This window comes from Phocoena sinus, chromosome 3 (assembly GCF_008692025.1).
Source record: "Phocoena sinus isolate mPhoSin1 chromosome 3, mPhoSin1.pri, whole genome shotgun sequence".
Taxonomy (NCBI): domain Eukaryota; kingdom Metazoa; phylum Chordata; class Mammalia; order Artiodactyla; family Phocoenidae; genus Phocoena; species Phocoena sinus.
In genome coordinates this window covers 100,301,699-100,319,575 of record NC_045765.1, presented here as the reverse complement: position 1 = coordinate 100,319,575, position 17,877 = coordinate 100,301,699, and the positions used below count along the sequence as shown (strand labels likewise).

General features: G+C 36.4%; 1 protein-coding gene across 1 annotated transcript in view; it reads left to right on the top strand.

Annotated features, from left to right (window-relative positions):
* ADGRV1 (adhesion G protein-coupled receptor V1) overlaps positions 1 to 17,877 on the top strand; it is a 533,314-nt gene that overhangs the window by 217,632 nt on the left and 297,805 nt on the right. The window contains exons 78-82 of the mRNA XM_032627062.1: positions 684 to 868; positions 5,888 to 6,137; positions 6,665 to 6,804; positions 8,342 to 8,502; positions 15,771 to 15,871. Coding sequence (XP_032482953.1) covers positions 684 to 868; positions 5,888 to 6,137; positions 6,665 to 6,804; positions 8,342 to 8,502; positions 15,771 to 15,871 — 837 coding nt within the window. The remainder of the gene's footprint in view (positions 1 to 683; positions 869 to 5,887; positions 6,138 to 6,664; positions 6,805 to 8,341; positions 8,503 to 15,770; positions 15,872 to 17,877) is intronic.

Below are 17,877 nucleotides of genomic sequence, written 5' to 3'. Positions count from 1 at the left end.
CACCCATGCTTACTCTGACAGTAAAAATGTGTCCCCCATCATTCATGTGAGGGGTAAAAATTAAATCATGAAGGCTATTTTCCTCTTACTCTCCTTGTCCCTCAAACAACAAATAAACCAGTCCGTTCAGGTAGGAAGGCTCACACTTACCAATAAAGTTAAGAGTATCAGGAGCTCTTGACTACTCTTGGTTGGAAAAGGATTTTCTCCTTTGATGTTTGAGAAATTTAGTGATACGTGGTGGCTTCTGTCTAATAAAAAACAGATAAGAATAAATTTTGTTCTATTATAGACATATATTCTTGTGTCTATTTCCTTAGTTGTTGGTCGAAAGAAAACAGAATCTTGGGGTAGGTGTAAAAGTGAGATTAATTTGACTCGTGATGTTAATTATTGTAGTTAAAATTAAGTGACCAATGCAACTGTTTGGGGCTTTATCTAGATATTAAGTAGAAGATATTTTAGTGATTATGCCTTTTCTTTATAAAATGATTATTTATGCTTTTTAAAGTACAGATGTATTTGAAATATGATTTTGATGCTAACTTCTCTTAAATTCTTCATAGGTTCATCTTCATTTTTGTTAATGTTAGTAACTGGTAATAAAGAACAAGTTATACCATATATATCATTTAAGCAGTTTATTTTTGAACATATATTTTTATACTTGGATTTTTTTCCAGATAACTGTTGAAGGAAAGAAGCAAGCATTAAGCATTGAAAGCCGAAATCTTTTCTATGAGATTCTTTGTGCTCTCGTTAACCCAAAACGCAATGACACTAGGGGATTCAGTCACTTTACTGAAGTGACAGAGAATTTTGCCTTTTCTCTACTGACTGATGTTACTTGTGGCTCTCTTGGTGAAAAGTAAGTATCATTTAATATAATAGCAGTACCTTATATGTATTCCTTCACAGTTTACAAAGTAATATGCAGTGCAAATTGACGTTTAACTGATGTAACTCAGGATAATACAATCAATACATTGTACCTAATGGGCAAATTAAGTTAATTATTTGAAGAAAACATAGAAACTACATCGAGAGAAATTAACTTATACTGTCAATTATATATTCCTCTTGTTTTGAAGGTTCTTTTAAAAATAAAAATGTGTTATTGCTTACTCGTATTTATATAATGAGTAGAAGATACATTTCTGAATGGAAAAAAAAGTAAGATGATTCCAACTTTTTGACATATTTTAGGCCATATTTTTTATTGTGGTAAAATACACATAAGATGAAATTTACCATGTAAACTGTTTTTAGGTATACAGATCAGTGGCATTTAGTACATTCACACTGTTGCCACCATTACCACTTGCATCTCCAGAACTGTCTTCTCGAATTGAAAATCTTTACCCATTAAGCAGTAACTCCTCTTTCCTCCCTTCCCCCAGCCCTGGTAACCTCTATTCTACTTTTCAGTCTCTATGAATTTGCTTATTCTAGGCACCTCATAAGTGGAATCATACAATATTTGTCCTTTGTGTCTGGTGTACTTTGCTTAGCATGTCTTCAAGGTTCATCCATGTTGTAGCATGTGTCAGAATTTCACTCCTTTTTAAAAAAAGTTTTTTTAAATTGACTTATAGTTTATTTACAACGTTGTGTTAGCTTCTGCTGTATAGCAAAGTGATTTAGTTATAATATATATACATTCTTTTTTATATTCTTTTCCATTATGATTTATCACAGGATATTGAATATAGTTCTCTGCTCTATACAGTCGGACCTTGTTGTTTATCCATTCTATATATAATAGTTTGCATCTGCTAACCCCAAACAATCCCTCCCCCTACCCTTGGCAACCTTTGTCTGTTCTCTATGTCTGTGAATCTGTTTCTGTTTTGTAGATAGGTTCATTTGTGTCATATTTTAGATTCCACATATAAGTGATATCGTATGTTATTTTTCTTTCTGACTTACTTCACTTAGTATGATAATTTCTAGGTCCATCCATGTTGCTACAAATGGCATTGTTTCATTCCTTTTGTTTCTATGTAGTATTCCATTGTATATATGTACCACATCTTCTTTATCCATTCCTCTGTTGAAGGACATTCAGGTTGTTTCCATCTCTTGGCTATTGTGAATAGTGCTACTATGAACATAAGGGTGCATAAATCTTTTTGAATTATAGTTTTGTCTGGATATATGCCCAGGAGTGGGATTGCTGGATCATGTGGCAACTCTATTTTTAGCTTTTTGAGGAAGCTCCATTTTGTTTTCCATAGTGGCTACACCAACTTACATTCCCACCAAGAGTGTAGGAGGGTTCCCTTTTCTCCACACCCTCTCCAGCATTTGTTATTTGTAGGTTTTTTAAGATGGCTCTTCTGACTGGTGTGAGGTAGTACCTCATTGTAGTTTTGATTTGCATTTCTCTAATAATTAGCCATGTTGAGCATCTTTTCACGTGCCTATTGGCCATCTGTATGTCTTCTTTGGAAAAATGTCTATTTAGATCTTCTGCCCATTTTTTGATTGGGTTTTTGTTTTTTTATTGTTGAGTTGCATGAGCTGTTTGTATATTTTGGAGATTAAGCCGTTGTCAGCTACATTATTTGCAAATATTTTCTTCCAGTCTGTTGGTTATCTTTTCGTTTTGTTTATGGTTTCCCTTGTTGCACAGGAGCTTGTAAGTTTGATTAGGTACCATTTACTTATTTTTGCTTTTTGTTTCTACTGCCTTGGGAGACTGACCTAAGAAAACATTGGTGTGAGTTATGTCAGAGAATGTTTTTCCTATGCTTTTCTTCTAGGAGTTTTATGGTGTCATGTCTTATGTTTAAGTCTTTAAGCCATTTTGAGTTTTTGTGTATGGTGTGAAGGTGTGTTCTAACTTCACTGATTTACTTGAAGTGTGTGTCCAACTTTCCCAACACCACTTGCTGAAGAGACTGTCTTTTTTCCATTGTATATTCTTGCCTCCTTTGTTTAAGATTAATTGACCATAGGTGTGCATGTTTATTTCTGGGCTCTCTATTCTGTTCTGTTGATCCATATTAACTTTTAGACATACTTTAATATACTGTTAATTGTGTTTCTCCCTAGAGTTTTGGTTCAATTTCATCCATTTGGAGGCAGTTCTCTGAATGTTGTTGAACTTCAGAGTCTGTTGTTTTAGAACATGTTGCTGAACTTCAGAAATGTTGTTTCATGGCTGGAGTTTCAGGGCAGAGAGCAAGTAAGAGGAAAAGGAAAAAGTAAAATGTGGTTTGTGTATTAACTATATAGTTAATTTTGTAACTATATGTTAATATTCTCCAGTTCTGGTCTTTTATTGATCAATTACATTCATAAGGTAAATTGGATCATTGTAGTACAAAGACCTAAACCATGTTTTAATTCTGTTTGACTTAACATAAAAATAGCTCATAATAGAACATGGTTGGAAGTTGATATTTCCCTCCAATTTTCACAGAGTACTATGTTATTTAAAAAACAATTATTGTTATTTAGTGGGACATGTCTGATTAAAAGTGTTGTTCAGTGAAGTCAAATAGTTCATAGCTTTGTATAGTCTCAGTCCTTTCTCTTTGTTTTTCCATATTTGTGCAAGATCACCAGGATGTTGAGACAGTGGTAGACGTGAACCATCTACCCTGCTGTGAATGTTGATTCCATCTTTGCTCTCAAAGGCCTGGTGAGAACTCAAAAGGGTATAAGATGCACAAAAGGAGTGGCTTTTTCTGTCTTGTTGCCTAATGTATTCTCAGGGCCTAGAACAGTGTCTGGTACATGGTAGATTCTCAGTGGTTATGGTATAATGAGTGAATAGAATGAATAAAGGAATCAATATGTTTTTGGCTGCAGGCTTGCTGTTTCGCATGTATAATGGCAGTCAGGCAAGAGGAGCAAGCATGGCACATTTGGGGAAATCATCAATTGGGGAGATCATCAACCTTTAAATATTGAATATAGAATACGTTAGGTAGGGTGTGTGTATGTGTGTGTAGGAATCCGATTTAGGATTTTAGAGCGATCGTGTTGAGGACTATGTTAAAGATGAGTTTTTTTTAACTCAGGGAACTCTAAAGATGTTGACCATTCTAATATGCATTATTTATACATTGTCTTAAGCGGTATTCAGGGGCATCTACTGGGAGTGAAGGGTTTGGGAATAGAGCAGGGATATTGAGGAGAATGATGGTATCTAGAACAATCATTCGGAAGCCAAGTAAAAACAATGTCAAGTGGCATTGAGGGTCTGACTGAAGTCGGTCATTGTGGATTTGTAGTGGTGCCAATCTACATGTTAATGTGGGTTTTTCCCCCTCATTTAAACCTAGGTGTAAAGCAGATTTGGGGATTGATCAAAGTAAGTGCATTGGAAGGGCATGGATATAGGAGGTTAAAGTGTCAGGGAGAGTGTAGTTGTCGTCAGACCCTCCTAAGGGGCCAGGGATTTGACACACTTGTGTCAAGGTTGGGTAGAGTCACTGTACCTGTTGTGTTCGTCTCAAAATGCCAACGTAATGGGGTCCCTGATAGCGCTGATGGGCTAAATATCAGAAGATTCCAGGGTGGGTGGGTAGGGCGTAGGTTCACTGGTCTCAGTCACATTGTACCTGGTCAGGGGTGGGGAGGTCGACAGTGGCAGCTTTTTAGCTCTGAGTCACCAGTGAAGATGTAGGAAGCTAGATGGGAAGATGAAGAGATGAGCTTTTTATAAGCTGTTGTGGAGGTGCAGATGGCCTATATGGATTGAACTGTTTTAATAGGAGTCTTGGACACAGGGGTCTAGAGCCTGGATGAATGGCTGGACTAAAGATAGATTTTAAAGGTACCAATTCAAATGTGGTAGTTAAAGATTTTTTTAAAAGAGAGTATATAGCTAGAGGAAAAAGTTAGCCCTTACCCTTTCTTTTCTTTTTCAAATCTTCTGTTTAAAATTCTCAACTCCATTTCCCAGGTTAGGGGCCTTGATGAGGTATTTGTATCCATGATACACTTATATATACTCAGCATCTCTTGTGGCCCATGTAACTTTTAAAACTTAATGCATGATTTTTATCCTAATATATTCTCTATTCTTTTTGAGGCAGGTATGATTGAATTCAGGTATGATTCACCTTTGTGTCTCTTCATTGTTTGCAAACATGATAGATCCACAGAAAAAATGTACCAGATTTTTTGGAGGACTGGTTAAAAAATACAGATTCATAGAACCTCTAGCCTCCTCCAGGCAAGGTTTCTGATTTAGTAAGAATGGGATGTGATCTAGAAATCTGTGTTTTATAACAAGCTTCAAGGTGATTTCAACACACACTGAGGTTTGGAAGCAATTTCACTGAGCACAGGATCTCGTGCCTAGGGAATGTTGAAAACAGTTGTTAAATGGATAAAGATCCCTGCTCAGGGCTGTTTCTTTTATCAGATATATGGTTAAATTGGAAATGCTCTGATGGCTTAGAAAGGGGTGAGGTAAACTTGATGAAAACATGGCTCTAGGTATGTAAGTTTTGTGATATTCTTGAATATAAAGCAGAGTTTCTGTTTAGTGGTGCATCCTTTCCTCAACCTATTCCACCAATGCTGATGTGACTAATACAGAAAAGTACATTTTATAACCACAGATCTGATATCTGTGAAACAGCTTGCAAAAGCCCATGTTTTAGGTTATAAGGGGGATCAGGCCAGAGGATGCAGAAAGTTCTGTGCAGAAAATCCTAACAATTCACCATAAAAGAACTGAAAGCACATTCTCTTTACTGCTCCTGGGTAGGTGGTGTCATGGTTATACATAAAGAAAGGAGCTCCAATGTGATGAATTTTAACAAATAAGTTTTTAACAAGTATGTTTTAAAAAATTTAACAAATATTTGCAAATATATATGCAAATGCATGCCATTTTAGCAGAACCTTTGCTTTTCTGTCATAGAAGCAAAACCATCCTTGACAGTTGCCCGTATTTGTCCATACTGGCTCTTCACTGGTACCCTCAGCAAATCAATGGGCACAAGTTTGAAGGAAAAGAAGGTGATTATATTCGAATTCCAGAGAGGTTATTGGATGTTCCGGATGCAGAAATAATGGCCGGGAAAAGTATATGTGAATTAGTCCAGTTTACAGAGTATAGCAGCCAGCAGTGGTTTATAACTGGAACTAATCTTCATGCCCTGAAAAATAAGGTAATCTATCATTTAAAGAATTATGTGGTTAGAATCTGATTTTTCCTTAGCAAACATATTCCTCAGGATACATTCACTTGACCAGATTTGTGGTAAATGCTAGACATGGTGAGCTAATTACGAAACACGTCCTATCTTTATGAGCTAGTTGTAGAATGTTTAGTCTCAAAAATAGTTGGAAATATTTCCTTCATGTTTTATTAAGTAAAATATATATATATAAGTGGAGAAAGTGAAAAAAAACCCCATAGCCTTCTCTAATGCTATATTGTATTGTATATCCCACTTGTGATGAAGTCTGACAATAAAGTCTGTCAGCTGGAGACTGCTCAGCAGCTGGAGCAGAGGTAGAATGTTTGCAGTGGAAAACCAACCAGACAGCCTGCATTCATAAGCTATGAATAATAGTGACAGTAAGCAAGTAACTAAAATGACTAGAAAAATGAAGCAAAGTTCAGAATGGGAGATTCAGTCATGACATTAATTTGAAAAAATCATTACATTTTCTATTCTTTTTGGCATTGTAGGTATTATCTTTGAGTGTGAAAGGCCAGAGTTCACAACCCCTGACCAACAACAATGAGATTCTCTACAGGATTTATGCTGCTGAGCCTAGAATTGTTCCCCAGACATCTCTGTGTCTCCTTTGGAATCAGGCTGCTGCAAGGTACTTGTTAATAATTCTTTAAAATCAGAATTTGCTCCTTCCCCATTCTAGTATCATTAAGCCCAGTTTTTTTTTTTTTTTTTTTGTACTGAACATAGAGGTCTCAGGTGAGATTTTAGACTGGAGAATAACCTCTACACTAAATGAGACAAAGCAGCATAGGAAATGGTCTAGCCTTGTGCAGGTGGCAAACGCAACCAAACAATTTAAATATGTGTTTAACACATTATGTACTCCTTTATTATTACTACTTTCTTGGGACATAGTGTGAGTTCTACTCAATTCAGATAACCTCCCTGTGGTTATTGGTTAATTTATTGAGCAGGGAAGGAATTTCTTTTGACCCCTTCCATCTGGGCTTGTGGTTCTGGATCTGCTGCTCTATGTTTAGAGGGAGTAGTAGGGATTTATAATTCTAGTCCACATATGACTTGGAGTACATTTTGGGATTAAAGCCATGCACAAGAATGAGAAGAAGGGCATGATTCTTTCTTTAATTCTCCTTGGCCTAAGACATGTTTCTGAGCAGTTCTCTCTCTGGGAGCTCAACCGGGGCTGCAGGGTCAGGCATTGCTGGCTTAGAAGGTTTAGGGTTCAAATCAGTCACTAGGTTCTGTTTGTTACTGACTTACAGCCACACCAACTAAAATTCTAAAGAGGGTTCAACAGCTTAGTTGGGTAACCAACTGTCCTTCAAACACCAAAACTCTCCTTAGTCTCGTTGTAAAAAAATAATTTTCCATTGAAATTCCTAATGTCCGAGGACACATCTTAAACCTAATACACTCTACAATCCTCAATATACAATTAATACTGAATGTTTCAAGCTTGAATCTGCAGTTGGGATTAAGAAGTTTTAAGTCCTTAGAAAAGTAAAGGGATCAAGAGGCACTGGAAGGGAAGAGGCTCAATCAGTAGTCACTGAGGGATGCTCGGAAGGCATGGAATGTGACACTGTATTTGCTATAATCATGACAGTTATTGTGGTAAAAGCCAAACCTTATAGAAGGAAACACCTGAAAGAACCCTGGGAAACATTTACATAATACAACTGGCTCAAAATCCAAACAAAATGAGCTAGGAAACTTAGAAAAGCATGTAAGTAATTTATGTGGCTCAAAATAAAGGAGTTGTGAAAAATGAGGAAGGGTGAACACTGCACATTTGATGGCTATGTTGACCTTTTGGTATTCTTGAACGCTAGGGAAGAGTACTTTCTGTTGAACACCTTGAGTGTGTTTGCTTTAGATTAGGTAGGGACGTGATACTGCTCTTTTGAGAGGACCAGCTTCTTTGGTATTGGGAATGCTTCTGCAGGTTTAGTTAGTATTTAGGCTGCTTCTTAAAGTATCTGTGGGATCTTTGTGTCATGTCTTGGACAAGATGTTCCCTCCAATGTTTCTTCTTGAAAATGTGGTCTGCTTACGTCTTGAGTAAAGAACACTTAGGTTCAGTAAGTTATTTTTTCTTTAAAAGCCATCTCAACGCCTAAAGTATTGATGAAAGAGGAGTAGTGACGATTGTGTTTTTGCCCTAGCTGGTTGTCTGACAGTCAGTTTTGCAAAGTGGTTGAGGACACTTCAGACTACGTGGAATGTGCCTGTTCATACATGTCCGTGTATGCAGTCTATGCCCAGACTGACAACTTGTCTTCATACAACGAAGCTTTTTTCTCTTCTGGATTTATATGTATCTCAGGTGAGTTACAGTATTTTTGAGTCAACAATTTAAAATATCGATGAGAATAAAACCTGTTTTCCCGGAGTCTTTTTATATATGCAAGATGTGGACATACTGTAATTCATCAACACAAGGAGAAAATATACTTTCCCATGGTCTTGTTCATTAATTCATACAGCAGTTGTTTATGGAGGACCAACTTTGTACTGAGGGAAAGGAAAGAACAAGACATAGTTCCAACTCATCTGTAATATAAAGTACAGTGTGGGATAGAAACTAGATAGTAAGAAAGGGTATAGTTGATAGTGCTGTGATTTAGAAGGCAGATTCTGCAGTGGAATATCAGGATTGTGTGAGGTAATATAAACAAAGCATTTTGTATTTTCATTAGAAAATAAACCTATCCCTTGGGTTGATTTGTATTCTGCAGTCTAGAAGCTCTAAATATGGCTTAACCACTGTGTTAAAAAAGAAATTGTCTTTCACCTTCTACATCTAGGTCCCATTTCTGGCAGGAATAGGAACTTGAGTTGTGTTAATGTCTGTCAAACTATTTACCTATAACTTAGCTTTGAATAACTATAGAATTATTCTCATTTGCTGTTTTGATTTTGTGGTTGGGAGTCTGAGAATTCCTTACACTACATTTCTGTCCCCACCCTCATCCATTCTGTGCCCTGAGTCATCTTTTACAGATGTACAGCAGCTTCTGTGAACAACATGCTACACAGAGGACTGGGTATAGGGTAACTCTGAAGCCAAATGGCCTGGGTTCAAATCCTGGTCCTGCCATTGTCTAGTTGTAAGACCTGGGCCTAATACCTCCATTTCCATACCCACAATATATGATTTTAAATTGTGTTAGGGCTTCCCTGGTGGTGCAGTGGTTGGGAGTCCGCCTGCCGATGCAGGGGACACGGTTTCATGCCCCGGTCTGGGAGGATCCCACATGCCACGGAGCGGCTAGGCCCATGAGCCATGGCCGCTGAGCCTGCGCGTCTGGAGCCTGTGCTCTGCAACGGGAGAGGCCACAACATGTGAGAGGCCTGCGTACTGCAAAAAAAAAAAAAAAAAAAAATTATGCTTAAATTGTGTTAATAGGGTGGTAGATATACTAACTCAGACATTCTGCTTTCATGATATTTTGTGTGTAAATGTGATTATCATTGAATTTATGTCTTTTACTTGGTGTGCAAACAGTCCCCTAGCAATCTTTATCAATTACGAAAATTTTGTGGAGGTAGAAGCATGTAATTAATTATTCTTCTTTGTCCTGGTTGTTAAATCTTTCTACTATAATTTAATGTTCTGTGTCCTAGTTAAAATATTTTCATTATAATTTCATTTTATAAAGTTATATATTTTCCTTAATGTATCTTAATTCTAAACCTAACTTAGATTCAGTAGCAAAAGTTAATAGTTTCTTATTCTTAATAGCATCTTCCATAAGAATGATGTTTCTTGCTTAATAGATTCTTCTAGGTACACAGAGTTCCAAAATCAGATGGAGACATCCTATTTTACTTTGATGTAATCTATTTACAGAAATTTCATAGACTGATGAAATAGAGCCAAAAGGTAAAATGCTGAAATAAAATCTATTTAGATATCATTTCATGTATTTCCATAGAGACATAAATCTAAGTGCTAATATAACCCACAAAAATCCTTTGCTTGTTCTAAATACTAAACATCAAAGCAAAGAGTTTTAAAAACTAAAGAGAGAATGTTACCTTGATTTTTTTTAGAAGACTAGCAGGACTGTAAGATATTTCCTGAGAGAATTGTTAATAAATATGCATTGTTGCAACTAACTCTTGAAAAGGCTGCATAGATTTACTCATGTATTTGAGAACCAACACCCACATATTAATATCTACATTTATTACTTTTGACTTGGACTCATATTTGAAATTATTGGGTTTTTTCCCCTCTGTCCATGACATATTGTAACATGGATTGCACGTTCTGTGGATCAGGAGACATAAAGTCCTATCTTTGTGCTCAGTTTCAGCTTCTGGGGAGGATGACATTCTATCACTCTGAGGGCCCCCAGGAACGAGGCAAGAGACTTTTATATATCTTACATACACATTCTCTAATTTAGATCAGGCCACACCAAATATCCCTCTGAATTTGGAAGCAATCTGACAAACTCTTTTCATGAAATGCGGTAACATACAATTAGACAGGAATTAAACCCTTTCTAAAAAAAATCAGGATAGATCACAGTGTATCTGTTCCAATTCTAGTTTACAGTTCTGGTTACTTTACTAGAGCAGAACAACTAAAATGATCCAAGTGTATGAAATGGGCATGTAGGCCAAGAAGTTAATAATCCTCCATTTAGAAAGGTGAAAGACTAGGCTATATACTTGTGACTTTTAAAATTGTAAACCAGTTTGTCAAATTCCAAGAAATTAAAGTTATCCCTTGAAGCTAAAAAAAGATAGAAAGGACGAGTAAATAACTGCACAGCAGTGTAACGTTATGGGACTCGCCTCAAAGGTGATTTGGAAGAATCACAACTTACAATAACTTTAGATGATAATGCCATAATTATATAGTTATTGAGGAACCTAAGCATGGTTTGAGGTACTATTACTATTCGGAGAATAATATCAAAGAAACCTGCTCTGCTTCCCATAACTCTGTTGATGTTGGTCTATCAGAGGTAGACATTGGGTTAAAATCATCCTAATTTTGACTCTGGAGTACAATGCATATGGCCTTATGAACTTAATGAGACGCTGTAACGTTCCATAATCCACTTCGTTTTTAACATCAATACATGAACTAGGTCATGTTTGATGTACTTGTAGGTGGGTGAGTCTCCTGTTTTGAAGTGCTTTTACGCTGAGACCTCACATCTGTTCTTTTTTGTTCTCTTATGGTGGAGAAATCCTTTAACACATTAGTCAAACTAAAGCTTTCCCTTTTAAATGATGAATAGTTTTATTTACTGTATAGATTACTAAGTATATAAATGCCAACACAATGTCATTGTTTACAGTAAGTAACAGGAGATAATTGTCTATAAATTGCTAAATACTAAGACTTACAGGATAAGTAAATCAGCCCAATCCAGAATACTTTGAAGCATGCTTATTCTTTTGTTCAGGTTTATTAAACTGTAAGACTATTCTAAAAAAAAAAAAGAATATTCTAGTTGTGCTTTTATATTTTACAAGCTGATATTCTAATTGTTTTTCTAGGAAAAAAACTCTATCAGATGCCACCCATTCATTTTTAATTATTTTTAAATATAAGAGATATTTACTAAATTTCTGTGTCAGACTCTTCTAAAGATATTAATTTCGTATTCACAGTAATTGTTGTCCTAAGATAGACATTATAATTATCAAAACAGTTTCATTCTATCTAATGGGGAGTTATTTACAAGAAGAATCGAAAAAATATCAACTTAAAAAAAAAAGCAGTTTTAAGGGGTTACTGCAGGTGATAAAGAAGTCAGAGAGCTTAGTCTAATTCTGACATGGCATAAAAATGTTGGATTTCTCTAGCTATGTATCTATAATAACATGTATTGTTTAGGATGGCCCTGATTGCAAGTGACAGAAAGCAAGTCAAATATCTTAAATAAGCAGAATTTAGTTTCGGGGTTGATTAGTTCAGCACCCCAGTGGCATCATCAGGGGCCCAGCCTCTTTACATTTGTCTGTTTTGCTCTCCTCAAAGGTTTTATTTTATTTTCTCCACCTTGCCCCTACGTGGTCTTGAGCTGGCTGCAGCAGCTCTAAGCATCCCATAACTCTGCCTAGGCTTGCCAAGGGAAAAGCACTTATCTGGATCCAGTTTTAAGAGCAATGAAAACTTTCCTGAAAACCACCCAGAGCATTTTCCTGCACATCTCTTTGACCAGAATTGTGTTCTGTGACCTTTCATAAACAGTCTTGGGACAGTTTAACACAGCACTCTCCAGTAGATCTTTCTTCGATGATGGAAATGTTCTGCCCTCTTCAGTGTGGTGGCTACTGGCTACATCTGGTTATTGAGCCCTTGAAATATGGCTGGTACAATTGGAGCCTGAATGTTAAATTCTATTTAATTTTAATTAATTAAAATTTAAATAGCCACATGTGGCTAGTGGCTACTGTATTGAACTTCATAGGTTACCCAGAGGCTGGTCTCCTGGCAACCTCTTCCCTCTGGAGTAAACCCTTCCCTCTAATACACAGAAGTTGTGTACTCTAAGGTGTTTTGTATTGACTTTTGTTTACCCTAGAAAACTTTTCAGGATTGACAATTTTGTTTTCCTGTCCTTAGCTTATTAGTAGCTGTAATCAAGAGGCATCACACTGAAGGGAGAGTTGCAGGAATATGGGAATCAATAGAGATGAGCAACAAAAAGTAAAAAAGGTGACAGTTACAGCCAACATTAGGTGGGAGAAGAGAAAAAAAACCTAAGCTAACAAACGAATAACTGATTTAATAATCTAGTGATCATTTGGTTTTTAGATTGATCTGTAGAGAAGACAGAGATACATAAGTAAAGCAATACAAAATTTATAAATATTTTAAAGAGATTTTCATGGGAAAAAGTGTTAATGTTTGGCTTGTGGAGGGATAAACTTCAGTGATTTGGACAGTATGTCCCATTTGTAAGTGATGCCAAACAGTAGTTATTTACTGGATATCTATATTCATATACAAACAGTACATATGTATATACACATACAAACATTCGAATATTGTATAGATAGATAAGATCTTTGGTCCACTTTGGTAATTGCAAAAGAATCCAGTGGTTCTTTAGAGTTTTTCTTATCTAAATCAAAGATTATCAATGTTATCATTTTGTTAAGGGTAATTTATCTTCCATCTTACTGTCTAATCATATAGAAAAGTTATTTGTGTTAGTAAACTGATTAATTGCTTTTTTCCAACAGATTCTGTAACCTACATAGTGCTAGGGAAAAATCAAATGAAAATTATTCAATCAGCAACTTGTTTTTCTACATAATTGCCAAGGAATCAGTTTTTACAAACCTGTTTAGAGTATACCTTTAGGCAATACCTGGAATTGTTACACTTCATTTTAAAAAATTTCTATTTATAATTATACCTTTTTGTACCCTGTGATTTACATATTAAGGGAATTTAAACCAAAAAAAGGTTACAATTTTTTAAAAACTGACTTGTAAATTTAAATTATGGATGCTGAATACAGCTCTTCAATATCAGATAAGAAAATAAAAGATAAATACGTAGCATATAGTGTTTAGGAACTTGGTAATTGAAGTATTTATTTCTTTAAATCTAAGGTATTCAGTATCTCTCCCAAGGCCAGTTGAGGCTAGGCCACTTGAGGTTTTTTTAGCCGCATTCTTTTCTCCTAAATAAAAAATGCATCTAGATAATCATCATACATTACACTTACAGGCTAATAGAACCTAGCCCATTCTCCTGCCACTGGCTTTGAATCCTGGACTGCCACCAGGTGTCCTGCTAGCATTTTAATTGAAGCTTCATAGACTTAATTAAATATTACTGATCTGGTCAAGTTTAACTGTACTAAATTTGTATCATGAAATGGGAGTATAGTGGAGAATTACCAAGTTAGGGGAAAAGGCTGTGAATAAGTTCTTCTTGTGAACTAGAAAGAAACAGGTGACTCAGGAGTATTTCTCCTTTGCCCAGCCCTAATCCCCTTGCCTCATATTGTTACCATCCACCACAGTAAACTCATAGTAAAGCACATATTTGTGATCATGTGGCCGGCAATGAAATGAGACTTCCAAGGCCCTGCTTTTAAGTCAGTGTGGTAACACACACAGACCCCACACACACACACTCATAGACACACTCTCACACTCAACCTGAACCTTCAGTTTAAGGCGACTCTGACCATCACAGGAAGTTCAAAGTGTACATTTGTGAGTTTGGAGCAACAGCTTAAATAGTTTATAAGCTACCTAAGTAAAAATGCAGTTTCTGGCTATACTGTGTACCTGTGTGGGAGGATTGGGCAGGCAGCCCCAGGACCTGCACACCTGTCCCAGAACACCTCATGGCAGCCTTCCTAAAAGTGGATTACTCCTGATTTCTTGGCCAAATTTCTAGGCTGAAAGCCTTGGCTAATGCAAAGCCTCACTTCCTGTGTGGAACTTTGTCTACCTAATGCAAACCTAAACATATTGAAAGCTTTTCCCAGAAGGATTTCTGAGAGGCATTTCTGTGCTGACAATTAGTCACAGACCCCATGTGCGCATTTTGCAGATATCCAGTCCACTTATGCTAACATGTGGTGTACGTACTTGAGAAGTTTGTTCCATGGCTTCAGAAAAGATAATGAAGAAACAAAATGTTAAACAAATGCAGCGTCTCCTGCTTGCCATGGAGGCGTTGATGAATGAGCTAATGCATGCAGAGTACAGGGCAAAGCAGCATACACAAGCCAGTTGTTATGTTTCAACACTTCTTAGACAAAATAACCCTACTGAGGATGAGAGTGGAGTAAAAGGCTTAAGTGATAAAGCAAATAGGTTACTTTGTGCAGCACATTTAAATTTTAAAAGGCAGGAAATATTTATAAAATATATATAGGTTCTACATTTAAAACCTAACATTAAAAGAAATTTATACAAATTGCAAGATAAAAGATTTATGCGTTAGCCCTGAGATTCTGATCTTCCCCTTGAAGTAGTATAGGTAGGTAAATTCAAGTAGATTTAAAGAAAATAAGAATAATGTTCTTCATACTACTTGGAAATGTAGATGTTTAGGTTAAAAATCATCTCAGTGAGAAAGAACACATTTTGTTCCTGGTTTTGGCACCCAGGTTGCTTTAAAAATTCATAATCACCACTGTTGTAATTACATAATTATTTCTAGTAGACAAAAAGGGGTAATTTCCAAACCTGAGTTTTGGTAGCACCATTCACAATTTTATGCCTGAAAAATCCTATTCACCTCCCTAAGTGTCTCTATTTAGCAAGCCACCTGATCATGGAAAATTAGATTGGAATTTGATTCTTTTCTTAAACAGTAAAACTTGTCTAAATTATTAATCTGCTTAATTTGTGCTTTCCTTTTAGTAGGGAAGTAAACAAGTAGATATTTGAAATTTAACGTTACCCTTGGGCTTAATAAGTGTGAGGATTTTATATGTCTTGTCAAGTGGACTGGATTAAAATTGGAACATGAATGTTCCCTGAGATGTTGTGCTATGAGGCCTTATGTGCTTACCTTTTCCAGAGATTTTACCATGCTTCTGTTTATTCATGGATTGTAAAACCACACATGGGCTTTTTTTGTTTCTACAGGTCTCTGCCTGGCTGTTCTTTCCCATATCTTCTGTGCCAAGTATTCCATGTTTGCAGCTAAACTTCTGACTCACATGATGGCAGCCAGCTTAGGTACACAGGTAGGAGAGCGCTGGGATTTCCCACTTTCATGTGATGTTCATGTTTCTTCTTCTGTGATCCTTGAGTATAAGTAAAGTTTAATCTCAATTTAGTTGAAATAAGCTTGTTTAAATTGTAGTGGAGGAGGCTGGGGAAGGAGAGCAGTAAGAGGAAATGAGAGTATCAGGTCTAAAAAGTGTCTTTTGTGAACTTTCTACAGAGAAATACCTTAGTGTCACCGCTTACAAGAAAATAACTGCTGCTTATCATGAAGCATCATATTGTCTATTTATGTATTACTAATGTGTATATATGTTAAAATAAGCACATTTTAATTTAATCTGAATAAAATATGCTCTGTTACAGATCCTTTATATGGAGGGCATTAAAATGATATATACTGTTTATTTATTTATTTATATTTGGCTGCATTGGGTTTTTGTTGCTGCGCGCAGGCTTTCTCTAGTTGCGATGAGTGGGGACTACTTTTCGTTGCCCTGTGCAGCTTCTCGTTGCGGTGGCTTCTCTTGTTGTGGAGCACGGGCTCTAGGTGTGCGGGCTTCAGTAGTTGTGGCACGGGGGCTCAGTAGTTGTGGCTTGCGGGCTCTAGAGCACAGGCTCAGTAGTTGTAGTGCATGGGCGTAGTTGCTCCGTGGCATGTGGGATCTCCCCAGACTAGGGCTTGAACCCGTGTCCCCTTCATTGGCAGGCGGATTCTTAACCACTGTGCCACCAGGGAAGCCCAAAATGATATATACTTTAAGACATCTGGATAATATATTTTGCTTCATTTAATATTATAGAATACAGTTTGGTAGAACATTCTTTTTTGAAAAACCGTTTCTATGGCAGAAGAAATAGTGTGAAAAGCATTGAGTCATTCATTAGCATGCATTTTAAAGCACACAGTTTAAAACCCGGAAGGCAGATCAAAAAGATGAAATTAAATGCCTTTTCTGTCCATGAGATATTCACAATCTGGAACAGTAGATGTACATACAGATAACTCTAATGCAGTGTAATTAGTGTGAACACAGACTATTTGTAAATATAGTTGAGGACTTAATATTTCTGCGAAGGTAAGGGAAGTCTTCACAGAGGAGGTGATATTTGGGGTGGGCTCAAGTGAGAAATTCATGCAGCTTGTTGATTAGGAGTAAGATGGGCATAGACATCTATATAAGCAAACAGGAAAAAGCATAATCACTTCTACTTGAAGAGTGTAATTACAGTTTCAACCAGAAGAATACACTATATAATGTTATTATTGAGAAAACTTTGTAATATTGTTTTATAAAATTTCCTCATTTCTGGGTAGGTGGGTGCACATCTGAAGTGCAGAAAATGCTGGTGCCTGATTGTGTGCTGGTGTATGCATGTGTTCAGTTTACGTAAATTTATTGTGCTGTCCTTACACTTAGGAGTTGCACGCATTTTAGAATGCTAATGGCATTCTATTGAACTCCAAACAGAACCTTTAAAAATAATACTACAGGAGGAGCTGAAATATAAAATGGAAAATTATCTGGGACATTGGACTTCTCTTGCCTTTTTTGGTCCCAGGAGTGAAAATGACATGAGTAAATTTCATAACTACTTTTTAGGGAAAAATGAAGTGCTGAATTCTAAGTGGAAGATCCCAGATTGTGCTTTTAAAGTACCTATGAACTATGAGAGGTAACAGCTGTTACCAAAGGGGGGCTTACATTGAGTTTGACAAGACTATTTATATTGCCTTGGTAGCTATCTTAGTTGTCTGATCTTGCCTTCGCTTCTTGTATTTAAGATCTTAGAAAACCCACCTTCCATAATTAGAGTTTACTTGGCTGTATTCACCACCCACTCTGGTGATTTTTTGGCAGCAGAATTTGTACAAGTCTTAATTATAGAACCATAGAATTACAGACAACTCTTCAGTGTCCTAGCAGACAAATTTGCTCATGTCTAGGGATGTAAAAAAAAGACAGGATTTATATCTTGGGACACTGCCTTCAGATTCACATTATACTTAACATTAATTTTGGAG